At 35.6% G+C, this 14,220-nt stretch overlaps 1 protein-coding gene across 2 annotated transcripts in view; it reads right to left on the bottom strand.

The window, feature by feature from the left end:
* Nucleotides 1-14,220, bottom strand: part of LOC124159435 — a 32,023-nt gene that overhangs the window by 3,603 nt on the left and 14,200 nt on the right. For both annotated transcript variants that reach the window (XM_046535247.1, XM_046535254.1), the window contains 4 exons: nucleotides 8,627-8,859; nucleotides 5,579-5,747; nucleotides 1,723-1,884; nucleotides 1,522-1,635 (listed from right to left, as the gene is read on the bottom strand). In XM_046535247.1, coding sequence (XP_046391203.1) covers nucleotides 1,522-1,635; nucleotides 1,723-1,884; nucleotides 5,579-5,747; nucleotides 8,627-8,859 — 678 coding nt within the window. The remainder of the gene's footprint in view (nucleotides 1-1,521; nucleotides 1,636-1,722; nucleotides 1,885-5,578; nucleotides 5,748-8,626; nucleotides 8,860-14,220) is intronic.

Raw genomic sequence — 14,220 nt, 5'->3', positions numbered from 1 at the left:
ATTCACCATGTAAAACTGCCTTTAGAAACTATTCCCATGAAAGATGATATGCATATTTACATCAGCAAGTAGCTATATAGGTACCATTCAGCAGGGAAGGAAATTTCTCAAGAGATCATAAACCCACGATCAAAACTAAATTGGGGTTAAAACTACTGCAGGTCAAAATGTAACTTAAGTACCAGAGTAAAACTAAATATGTATGCAGAAATTAAGTTCCCATCACAGTAACCACATGCATAATATTGAACATTTGAGGTCGAAACTGTTGCGAGTCGATATGAAATTTTATTCAGTGAACATTATTAAACACTATATACATTTCGCATCTGTAGGACCACATGCTTTACCTTTGAATGGTTTACTTTTGATTAGGGCCGATGATATATATAAACAGATATGCCCCTTCAGTCACCAAACCATTGAGGCAGTTGGTCCCAATTTCAACCTGCACCACTAATGTCAGGCTGTTTTCTACAGCAGCTGAAAACCTCATTCACAACAAGTTTTTCAGTAAGTTATTGAGAATTATGTAAGAGTAATGCATTTCATGAGGCTTGTGATGCTAGCAGTCTGGAGCATGCTCCTCATGACTTATCATGAAATAGTTTTGATGATGGGACCAATAATAGACCCCATCAAAGCATCTACTTATGGCATGATTGAGAAATGAAAAAGACAATAATTAAATAGACCAGCTTAACCAGTAACCACCAGCTTAAACAAATTAAACGATTTGATCTCTATGGCTACATGGGGTCAAAAGCCAATGGAATATCAGCTAGAGTACCGCGATAAACAAGGTGTCAACCCATGCCTTTGGAAGGATTGAAAAGTCAATGATGATATCTGCAGATTTTTATTACCAGCCATTTGACTCACAAATATCATACAGGGGTCAGAGGTAATCAGACCTGTGGCTAGAGTATCATGACATATTAGGTGTCAAATCATGGGTTAGAAAAAATTCAGAAGTCAATGGCGATGCCTTAGGTTTGATAAGTAAACTATTTGACCTCCACTGGTCACATAGGGATAAAAGGTCACAACCTATGGCAGATTTTATAATGAAGGAATTAAAATCAACAAACCACAGAGTTTTTAATAGTGTAGTTTTATACCTGGGATGAGAGGTTCACCCTAAGTTTAAACTAAACTCCTAGTGGTGAATATAATTTAATGCCAGAATGACACTAAATGTACATCCTGTGTTTTCTTTTCACTTCCGAGCAGGACAAAATACTTTTTTTTGTTTGCCATACCAGTATCTGAGATTTCATCACGCTCACATGTTACCTTTCATTTCAAAATTAGACAACTATGCCTCCCTATAATAGGGTGGAGTATGCTCCGATAAAATCAACATACTCATGAGACTTATCATGAATTCTGAGTTCCTCCTATTCATCGAGGAGCTAATAATCTTAATACATCAAACAGGCAGGAGGTACGAATAAAATGAACTTCATTAGTCATAAAATCGTGTTAACTTTAGCAGCCACCACTGCTTCAAATACTTACAGCAAGAGTTCATCATTGGGACCTTTATGCAAGTCAGGATTTGGTCCAGTCACTTTTGATAGGTAAGGTGATTTGTGTTCTTTGTCTTCGGTGGTACTAGTGCCTCGAGAAACCCTTAAGGAAGAAAACATTGGAATATAATACAAACTAGCTTTGAGATACAGCATTTAACTATAACATAAGTTACTCTGAAAACCTTACTTGGGAACATCTTTTTTTCCTTTTGGTCTTCTGTGTTGACCTTTTTCAGGCTTATCGCCAAGAGGCTTGCGAATCAATACTGATTTATGAGTAGGAGAACCACCCAATGCAACAGGCCCAGAAGTTTGAGTTGGAGCCGTTGATTCATTCTCAGGAGTTGGCCTATCAAGTAATGAGTCAATTTTAAATCACAGAAAAATAGAAGATATTTATTTCAATTGAATGTAAGAAATTGCATTTCCACAGAAAATTTAAGAAAAACATATCAAGAACCACAGTAAACACACATAAAAATACTTGGCACATCAATTCAAAGGTTATGTGACAAAAACATGGCTACGTAAGTGGATACGCCAGCTAACCAAGAGATAGAGAGAAAGGAGAGCAGAGAATTATAGCAACTCATTCCATAAATAATGTCACATTACATCCCAAAATATATGGAGCATTAGAAAAGATGAAGAGAAAAGTAGCAATAGATAAAATCCCCAAAGAGTTTTTAAAATTTACCAAAAAAAGGAAAGTTGATAAGAATTTTCTGACTTGATTTTTTCTGCCCCAGAGATGAAATTATGGCCTGGAGGGTTAATTAAAACTACTCTAAATCCCATCCAAAAAAGAAGACATTGTGATGCAAGGACTGTTAAAAGAATAGCCATAACTCAATGTAATGTGGTAAAAACTGTTTTCATAATTACAGTCAAAAACTCGTCAGCAAACAGTATTTACTGTAAAACTTACCCGTCGTGAAATTTCATAAAAACCAATCTTTACTAATCTACTGGTCCGTATATGCACGGAAAAAGTCTCCTATTACTGATATCTACAATTATTAAGCATTCCTATATTCTTCATGTCTGTGTAAGAATAAAAAGAATCAGATTTCCTTCCCAAGGGGGAAAATTTCTTCTCTAAATTTATCTACTCCATAGACTCTATTTACTATGACTTTATACCCAATTTTACTTCAAAATTCCACACTATCCTCAGATTTTTTTCTTAATTGTGAATCAAAGAATCAATTTCCTGCATCCTATTCAGCATTGCCATCAGCTATGCAGGTTATCATAAATAAGAATACCAGTATGCTCCATGATGGCTTCCGAATTTCCCATCTTAACCTTAATATGGTTACCAAATCAGACAGTGGGCCATACAGGGCATCTCAGGCATTTATTAATCATGTATCACATTAAATATCACACCTCACACGGCGGCAGCGGGAACCAGAAATACGTCACACAGGCTTTTCCCAGCATTCATACTTAGCCGTCTTGTTTTCGGGCGCTTGAAAATTTTCACTTTTCATTTAATAGCGAAAGCTAGATACCGTCATTTAAAAATCTAAGAGCGTGAAATGCGTACTCCAGGAGTAATAATTTTTCAATTTAGGCAATAAAAAAATAATACGAAACCACACTAATAGGATGAATTTCTGGAATACAGTAACTTCAGACAAGATGCAAATGAAACAATCCTGGAATAAAATGCATATAACTTGATTGCAAGTCACCATATTAACACTAGGAGGACAGGAATTCCGCACTAATTCACAAAAAAATTCCTGTAATCACACTGATGTCGCATTTCTTCTAATGTATCGTGGATTTATCGACTCTATAACATATGCAATTTTCATCTATCTCAAAGCAATAAGTAAGAATGTATGTAGTTATATACGATGATTAACATATGTTCATAGTGCTAATAACTGGAACAGCAGATATGCCACCGCATTGGTGAATCAACTTTAAATCACCCCATAAGAACTTTTACTGTGGCAGACTGCCTCAAGATCTTGTGTTTTACCACGACATCCCAAAGAGATAGACAATAGGATGAGGAGAAGAGCAAGGATGAGCAGCTTCAGAAATAGGGACCACTGTTGATCTGATGAAACAGAATTTACCGTTATTACTGCAACAATATAGCAGTTTCACTGTTTTGTAATCTATCACAATGGGCCAGTTAGCAACTATTATTCTTTCACTCTAGATGAGAGAGACATGGGATACACGACCACTTTAGGATCTTATTTGCAATCAGTAACTGGTTCTTGGTCAGAGTGCTTGCTTACCTTAGCGGCAGCAGCAAACAAAATACAGGGATGATAAAAATTAAAGGTGCAATAACTACCGTATATGACTGAATATAGTCCCCCCTTTTTTCCAAAAATGCCCGTGGTAAAAGTGAATGGGGGGGACAATAATCAAATGCATTTTTTTAACTTTTCCCAAAACTGAAGCCTCAAAATTAGGGGGGGGACTACATGCAGAGGGGGACTATATCCAGAGGGGGACTATATTCGGAGAAATACGGTAATTCTAAAAAGTCTTATTTTTGGCCCATCATTAGCTGCTGGAACTTCAAAAGCATTCTGGTGAATTTTAACAATCTGTTACACATTAACCATAGAGCTTAAATCAATGATATCCACATGTTTTAACACCAGAAGCTTAAATTTGCTCACTCTTTTATTTATATTTACAACTGAATTTAACAAATTTACGATACCATAAAAAATCTTTCCATCACCATGAAAAATTAAAACCATCCATTCTAAATATGAGTCTCTTATCCATTTCACATATCAGTAGCTACACTGCATTCTCATCATCAGATGGGTCATATGAGGAACCTTTCTACCATATGCACATTGTCTGCATACAGTGGTATCATGTTCTAATGAATGACTGATGGTGTACCATACAAGGCCTATTGACACATTGAAAAACACAGATATAGTGTCGTTGAGAAATCCCTGCCACACTGTGATCTTGATATTACAAGATGCATATGTATATCTCTTCATAGCAGTGCATAAATATTGAACTAGAAAGTAACCGTGGGTCACTCATTTTTATCTCTGATTGATCGGAAATAATACCTAACTCCAAAAAGAGGGGTATGATGTTTATTTCATCAGCAAATACACGAGAAATTGCACCAATTAAATTGCCAGACACAACTGAATGACTACCTGGCTAGCAGGCATGGAGTCTATGAAAGATAGGCAACATTAAGGCGAGCGTAGCTTCGTGCATGGAGAAGACTCAGTCTGTGCTCCTGGCAGTCTGTGGCAGAGCTCGACAAGGACACACCATGGATCTCCATGTTAATTGTTTCCAAATGTAACGAAAGACACAATTGAGCTGTATGCTTACAGAACTGTAAGTCACTGCGACTGTCTCTCGTGTAGTTTTGTGTGGTATGAGGTAGTGTCCAGAATTTTATTTCAGCTGTTGCAAAGTAATTAGACGCATTTTACCAATCCATGATCAAATTGCTACAAAGCAAGTGACACACAGCAACAGATGGTTTTCGGAAACAAGCTCCAATAAATGCTTTGCGATAATTTACAAGAAAAATTAGGAAAAAATATGCAAGTTAAAGCAAGCGTAGATCTTATTCCTCTATGAAATAACATAGATTTGAAAGAAAAACTGTAAGTTAAAGCGAACATCGGAAGGGAATTGAGTGGCTTAGTCTTGCTTTTAGACATGCCGAGTCCCCAATTTACCGAATGATTCCAGGGATTACGAGCACTCCCTAAACCAAGCTTCCACTGTAATTATTGTTTGTTATCGAAAAATCACCATTTGACCCCTGGTTCAGTGGAATGACTTAGTCTAATGGAGCACTCACAACCTTTCGTTTCCTACCTAAAAATAATTGCTTTCCCCATTCTTCTCTATTTTTAAGCCAGGTGTGAAGCTGACTTTATGGTGTTTAATGTGTCCATACAGCCTATTGCTACCCAATTTTTACAGCTATAGGACTACAATACATACATATACATAATCATAAACTAAAGTGGGATAAAAAATTAACTAAGGATAAAATCCATTTCACTCACCCATCTTTTTCACTTGTTTTCAACTCAGTACTTTTGGCTTTACTTTCTTCTTGGACCATCATATTCAAAATATGACCAGCTCTTTCTTCATCATAATCAACACTATCCAGAGCTATTGTCACCACTCTCTCAGGAATGTCCTTGTACTTCTCTTGTAACCTGTTTTTCACTAAAATAGACATTCAAACAAAGAGTCACTTCTCTTTTTTCAACTAGAACATAGTTCAAAACTTGACGGTAACATATGATAAAGCTTCCTAATTTCAATTGATTGTACATTAAAATAATAAGCTTTTCTTTGAAGAAAAAGCCAATAACACAAGCAAATGTAAAATATTTTACAAATTCTCATAGGCAATACTACTTAAAAGAGTGATACATTTTAGCAACATATTTCAATTCTTGATTCCATATTTACCCTCAAGATGATAGGAAAAGAAAACCAATGACCAGAATGAGACATTTCCAAACACAAGAAGCTAAAGTTCAAACGACCTATGCCAGTCCATATTTGAAAAGTTAATTGATATTTTTGGCACACAGTTTAATTTCCTTTCCAATGGCTTCAGCAATGATTACTTGGGATTTCTATTAATACAGACTATATCAGGATCGAATGTCTTCCTTTAACCCTTTCCTGCCAGCACCTATGAGAGGAAAATCTTTTCTATGCTACGAGTAGAAAAAGAATACTTTCAACCTCTCTGTTTGCAGTTATTTTTTGGGGATGAGTTTCCCAGTTATTCCTATCCCCATTCTGATCCCTACGATTTTGGACGCAACTTAACAGGGTACCCGGCCATTACCCCAGGCACAGGACTTAACTTTCCAACCCTATCATAGCACAAGTCCACCCTCAACTTATTGAGTTACCAGAGTCTTTTAAACCAAATACTGCTTTCGATTTTCAATAACTTACACTTCTATAAGAATGACTTACATTTTTTTAACCATTGTAGAATTATAAACAGATTTCTAGCATTGATTATAACAAAGTTATGAACACAAGGTACTAAAACTAACTCCAGAAGTCCATTAATAGTAATGCTAAAATTTCTTTTTAAAATTGCTTACGCACATAAAAATAAAGATTCTATTCAAAATAAAAAATTAAAGTATGCAATAAAATGTTTCTTTGCAAAAACCATTGACTAGATAACCACTTCACAATGGATTTCTGCAGCGAGGAGGATCATAAATGAGTAGGAAGGTCGGGGCCAATTGCCAAGGAGTGGTCCTAAGGTCTTGCTAAGCTGGGTCTCAGAAAGGGCCTGAATGCCTCCGACCATTGCTACCTCAGTCACTTCCCCCGACCATTGCTACCTCAGTCACTTCCCTCCCGCATCAGTTCTAGTCGACATCGGTCCGTTTGCGTTGAAAAATCCATGCCAGCTAGAGCTGACATTAGGTGTTTTGCATATAATAATGCCCGTCAACTACTGCTGACACTCTGCGAGAAAGGGTTAAAAGCAACTTTCAACCAGTAATCTGCTCTGATGCAAATTACCATAAGACAGTACATCTACAGATTCAAGACAGCAACTAACTCTAAGCGGAAAAAAAATATCTAATCACAAAATCGATTTAAATAATTATGATGCAAGCATGAGTAAAAGCTAAATGAAACATTTGCTGAATAGGCTAAATAAAAACAATCACTAGAATTTTTCAGTAGAATTGAGATTCTCTAATGGGCAGAATGGATAAGGCAGATTATGTACCTTCCATTGCTATAACTGTACACCAAAAAAACTATGAAATGGTCAAGATAGTATTACCACATTACTGTAAATAAATGAAAACTTATTCAACTCTTTTGTATTCCACTGAAGTCAGAACACATCTGCCATGGTGAGTGGTGTCTTTGAGTTAACTTGAACTTGGTATAACCATGCCTCCCTTAAGGTTCCTGCATTAGACTACATTTCACATATCACAAAATAAAAAATAAATACAGAGTGAAATAACTATTATACTTTACTGAAATATGTTAAAATCAACTGTGATAAATCAATTATAGTACAGTCATACAGGGCCACCCACAGACTTCTTGTGGTCCAGGGTATAGTTTGGTTGTGAGATTTCCCTTCCCTAAATAGAAAAAGCTCCCTTTACTCTGTGGCCCATGGCAGTCTGCCCCACCGACCCCCTGCCCACCTCTGGGCGGGCCTGCAGTTCTAACAAATTAGCAAAAATGCCAATTGTAAATCAGGTTGAACATAAAAGGATGTGAATTTTAAAAATGCCATCAACATGTTACACATTGAGCGCTAAAAAATATTTCATTTTTCACTTCACATCAGTGGCGGCGCGTGCGTAAACGCATGTTAGCAAGTGCACACCCAAAGATGAATGAATTATAAAAGAAAACTATTCCTTTTCAACGAGAACGATAAAAATCCTGTCTGCATATGCAAGAAACATGAAGCTCCGAACGCTACAGCTATCTCCTTTTCGAATTCACCGCTCTACAAGTGTGCGATCCCGTGGCATCGCGCCGGGCGCATTTTCGGTCTATGCGGATCGCTTGAGGGTGCTCTGGCGGGACGAAGTAAGCGGGGGGGTATGCACTGTTCAAATGGGTGATGGGAGCAGACTCAAAACGATGCGAGTGCGCACGCACATATTTTTGGTGAGTGACTCCCAGGTTGTGTAGTGGTGTAGCCGCCACCTACACTACCTGCGCCCAGGATCCTAGTCAGTCTACAGAGTCATCTGTATGGCCGTTTTCTACACTACTTCCTCATAATTCCTCAATGCAATTCTAAGGGTAGAATGTACCAGTGATATGTTTTGCTTGCTATGTATTCTATTACAGCGAAATATGATGCTCGTGGATTAGTATTAATATATATAATTAAATCATCCTATATCTGCTCTAATGCACACCCTAGATAAATTACCACCAGCCGCCACTGCTTCACATCCAATAACGACACAGCATAGTGCAACTAAATTATGCATGAGTGACTGTGGATTAAATTTAATGATAAAAAACAACATATGTATCTTTATAATACAGTTCAGGTTCAAGAAGTTAAGACTTACTTTTCTGCTTCTCTTCCTGACTCTTCATTCTTGGAGGTGGTGTGGGCACAACTGTTTTAGGTTTTGGTTCTTCTTCTTTTTTTCGAATGGTTAACCTAGGAGGTGGTGTATCCCGTTTCTCAAAACCCATAACCAATAGTTTTTCCGTTGCCTTTTGAACATTGTTATCTGCATTACATAATATGTCAAGCAGAAAAGTCTCTTCAACTGTGGGAAAAACGCTCTTCAGGTATCTGAAAGCAAAATTATATATGTGCATTCATGCTCATAAGAAGGGAAAAAGAAATTTGAAACGCTGAAAATACTACAGATGACTAATTTGAATGCTACATTCACCCATGACTGATACAAAATTCTATTATACATTTCAAGTTTAGAAATTTCATGTTCAACCCAAAGTGTTGACAAGACAAATAGTAATTTTCATGGGTTCAGATCGACTTTAGGTTTGTATTTACAAGTGGGGATATTGGGATAAATGATGCGGAATACAAAAAATATGGCTAAAAAGAAACCAGATTACTAAGTACATTTTCAATCTCGACACTCACTTTCAACATTTAACTAACTAGTATCTGGAGAGATTTTATGCACTCTACAAGACAACTTATTAGAATGTGTACAACCTAATGTGTAGCAATAACAAACATAAAAACATACATAAAATACAAGTAAAAATCACAAATTCACCAGTATCTTATCAAACAAATTCAAACAAATACATGCATATTGGACATGCAACTATTACAAAAATGTGTATAATACCACCTACACAAAGAGTAGATTCCACAATGGGGGTAATACTTTAAAAAAATGAATAGGAGAGGATACTGGTTTCCATACAAACAGCAACTACAGCAAATAGCACAGCATCACACTTCCCTGTATGAAAGAAATAAATTTTACAAAAAAGAAACAAAAATCATTCAATAAAATTATTTTTTCCAGCATGTACATAATGAAAACAACAATTGGGCTACAATATCTTGCATTAAGGTAAGATAACTCATGCAGAAGGAGTACTGTTGAATGAACTATCTGAAGTAGCATCTAATAAAAAGTTGGAGAAACAATCACCACTTAAGTGCAACAATTAAACTTGGAGTTGATAAATATTTTCAGTGTACATACATTTAATATTTTGATAATAAAATGGCACATATTCTAAAACATTTCTCTAATATCAGACAAAAATAAATCCAATAAATAAAGATAACTAAATCATAAGGGTAAATATAATTTACACCTTTTTATATGCTCTAGCTTATTGATAAGAAAGGAATGTAATACACCTTAAAAAGAATTTAAAAAGAATATTAACACATCAATATTCTGCAAATATGATAGCACCACAGACTGTCACTAACAGAAAATCTAACAGAGAAAAAGGCAAGTATTCCCTGCATATTTACTTTATCTCAAGAGTTATATATTTAACATCAATATAAGTAATACAAAACAACAATTTGTTCACCAATATTACAAATTTTCAAGGTACACTTCCAAGCCTTCATAGTTAACGTTCATAAGAGGTATTTGAAAGGAAATTGAGGTAATATAGCTAAATAAATTAAGGCTAAATAGAGTGGCTACTCTTAATCTCAGGTCCCAATCACCCCTCTTTTGTGAATATTTACTAAGGCAGTGTTATGACCTTGTACCAATCTCTTTTTACATTACCATTTTCTTATTTCTATCAAGACCACTACAGAACAAATAACAATATTTCATTTTTCAATCCCTCCTTTTCCTATCCACCAAGCATGTTGTTTGAACCACAAAAATGAAACTGTATTCTTCAGCCTCCACTGAAACCTAACTTTGGCACAGCATGATTAGGAAAATTAATGGTAATCCACAAAAAAATCTTTACTAAGGCCACTTCCAAGAAACAGGTGCTACCTCTGACTTCCTATACATTTCAACGAACGAAGACAATGCTGGGCAAATCAAAAAATTTCACTGTAGTAAATCAAAAGCACTCACATAAAAACTTAAAGCTCATTAGCTCAGCAATAGAGTTGATAGCTAAATGCTAGAAATTAAAATGGGATGAGGGCTAATTCTTAATACCAGACCTAGTCTATATTTTTAATAAAAGGTAATCCCATAGTTAACATGAAATAAATTTAAATGAATTTCTTGAGTGAAGCATGGAAACCCCACTGCATTGCACAATGAGACAGATACATAATTCCTTCCCTTCTCTGTTTACTAGAGTTAAAGCAAGGCCATAGCCAGACAAATTTCTCAGTGGGAATTCTTGGAGAAGAGGATGCATCTCCCCAGGGTTTGATTTGCGAGGTGGTACACCTAGACTGTATCTCCCAAACACTTCAAGAGAGTATAGTTGAAAGACCTCCCCACTCTATCCAACTTACTCCAGGATAGAGTTAGCTCTAGCCACTAGCCACTAGGCTCTAAGCCACATTAAATTAATGAGGCATATCTACTGCCTTGTCTCCACGACACTAGCTCCAAGGTGGTTATCAGATGATATGTAACCTGACTAGATTCCCATGTATCATACAAAATTCCACACAACCAGACTGCCACTTTGAGATATATGGCAGGAATGAATACACAGTAGAAATATTGTAATTAAGTTTTTGCACCAACATGTGAAAACGTATGAGATCATACGAGTAGCTGAAGGCATACAAATCGCATTTCTAAAACAATTTTTAAACAGTGTCTATAATAATAAAATGAAAAAGAGCATTTATTGATCAAGTCTTGATGTAATGGTACCAAATAACTAGATCTTAAAAGCCAAACAATTTTAAAAATTGAATATTTCCATACTGTAATCGGCAAGTAAAAATTATTTTAAATAATACAGGTAAATGAGCACAGTTAGATATTAAACTACACACATAAGCAAGGATAGCAAATATTTAGATGAACTACTCTGAAAATCATTCTCCAACATGGAATATCAGCTGAACTTGTTGTCTATGGGTATTATCTATTTCAGCCTAATCAATCCTCACTGGCCACCGTAATGTTACATGAATGACATTCTGTTAACGTCAGCCAAAATTTTTGAGTATTCACTTCATGACTTCAAAATTATAAGAGAGAGGGGCTTACATGGAAAATGGCTGTGAGAAGGTACTTCATACATAAAAACAAATTATATAAAAAAGAAAAGCATAAGAATTTTATACCAGAGAATGAGAATATTTACTCTTTCTAGATTCTCTGAATACAACATGATATTACAGATTGTGCTCTTAATTACATGGTTCCATGAAATATAGTTTGAAGAAAAGAAAATGGTAATTACTGCATCAAAGATTGAGGAAGAGATAAGGGTAGATTTCAATAGGGTAGTTCCCTTCATCAAAGAAAACGAAAGGCATTGATTGCGATTCATTACCCACCATTTGTGTATTCATAATAAATACAAATTATTTGGTTTTAGAAATCCCAGTTTGGACAAATGTTAATGGTCAAGTTTAAGCGCATTTGAAAAAGCCCAGATTGGTGCCCATGCGATGCCACTCCATGTGACGTCACAGGGACCTAGATGCTATACGAGTAGTCAGGAGTTTTACATCGTCTGAGAATACCAATGCATGCATGAGGTACAGAGCTCAGGGAAACATCTCTTAATAATCACCTATTAAAACTGCCTATGGTCGGAAAGTTTCCTTCGTTTGATAAGGTATTAATAATCCTTATTTAAGCCAAGCGCTACCTGCTAGCAGGGTACTCTGCTACCTGCTATAAAAGCAGGCTGCGTCGTATCAGCGCTCAAGCCTCGCCTCAACGTCACCTCACATGGCGACAGAGGGAACCAGGATGATGTCAGACAGGCTTTTCCCAGCATTCATACTTAGCCGTCGTGTTTTCGTGCGCTTGAAATTTTTCTCTTTTCATTAAATCGCAGAAAATAGATATCGTTATTTTAAAATCTAAAAGCGTGTAATGCGTACTCCAGGAGTAATAATCTTTCGATTTAGGCAATAAAAAAATACATAATAGGAAACAACCCAATTATTATGAATGATTTGTAGCCAACTATTAAAATAACAAACTTACCATAAATGGCATAAAACATTGAACCCAATCAAAAGTTTCAATTCTGATTATCAAACCTGACTTACTTATCAAATGTTCACATGCACCTTTCAATGTGAACTTTGAAAAAAATTCTGTTTTGATTATAATTTCGTAAGATATAGCACTTTCATTGAGTTTCATTTCCAAAGTAAAAATATGCCTATAAAGAATGAATCAGGGGGCTTCACAGATAAACTGTGGCCTGTGAAATTGAAAAATGTAAATTGAAAACAGGCCAAATAAGAAACTATTACATGCAGCTACTTAACAATAGATCGAATTGATAACCAAAATTGCACAATTTTTTCCTTTAAAAGTAGGAAAATCCTTGCATGACTTTCAGCAAAAGCCAGTCAGTGGGACAAAAAGAAAGCATCTATTTAAAAGCAATCTCTTACCGCACCTGTAGAAATGATTTGTGTTTTGTCGCAACAACTCCCTGCTGAGCAATAACAAACAACAATTTAAACGCAATCGGCAAATTTGCCCTCAAAATTTCAGAGGTAGATATTGCAGATATAAGTCTTGTATCCCATACAAAGATTTTTCTTATGAAATCCACTGCTTTGCAAAAAAGCAAATGAGCAGAGATGTTTTTAAATTATGTACTTGATAAACGGCACTGAAGATTCTTGGCGAGTGAGAGTGCTCAAATCTGGACACATTTGAGAAACGCTGAGGTGATTGTTATATCTGAAGGCATTCTGGATTTTATCACACCTCAAATTAGGCATAAGCAGTTTATTTAAAAGGTTGATAATGCTGAAAGGCTAAAATTAGTAAGCTACAACTTTCATAACAATAATTATACCGGAATCTGAGGATTTTTATCTGCTTTAAAATTTTACAATTGAATTACAATCAAAAAATGAATAAAAATAGGCAACTTACAATACACTCATGCAGATTTTTGCACACAATATTTCAATGAAAACCGAACTGTGATGTGTTAAATCCATAATGAAGTATTTCCGAAAAAATGTGCATATAACACTATCAGCGATGGAGCTTGGAAGGCATTAAGTTGTGTAAAGTTTGCCAGTGATTTACTGTTTCCCTTTGCTCAAAAGATAGGAAAAACTGCTTTTCCTAGTAGCTCCTTTTCCCTTATACTACTTGTGAAAATCCTTTTACATCTTTCCCACCCACATGGGAACAGATATAAATAGGTTGCCAGGCAAAGTTTGCAACAGTAGCACATTACGTTGTGGGGTAAAATGTATCAAAAAATGGGAATAATGTTGCTTGAAGGTGGGGCATTTTGACAAGAGGTTATTGCACCTTTCACTTAGAAAATTGAAGTCACTTACGTCAAAAACTATTATCCTGTACCCTCATGGGTTAACTATAAGTAAAATTAAAGCCCAAAAATATAGGTAAAAATTCTACACTAGTGATGCTAGCCAAATAAATGCAGTATATACTTTAAAAAAAACTTAAGTTCATGCATGCATAATGTAGGTAATTAAAACTTAAACACAAATATTTTAAAACAAATATGCATGTACATTAAAAACAATTAACTC

This window comes from Ischnura elegans, chromosome 1, assembly GCF_921293095.1.
Source record: "Ischnura elegans chromosome 1, ioIscEleg1.1, whole genome shotgun sequence".
NCBI classification, from domain to species: domain Eukaryota; kingdom Metazoa; phylum Arthropoda; class Insecta; order Odonata; family Coenagrionidae; genus Ischnura; species Ischnura elegans.
This window is presented reverse-complemented; position numbering and strand designations above follow the sequence as displayed.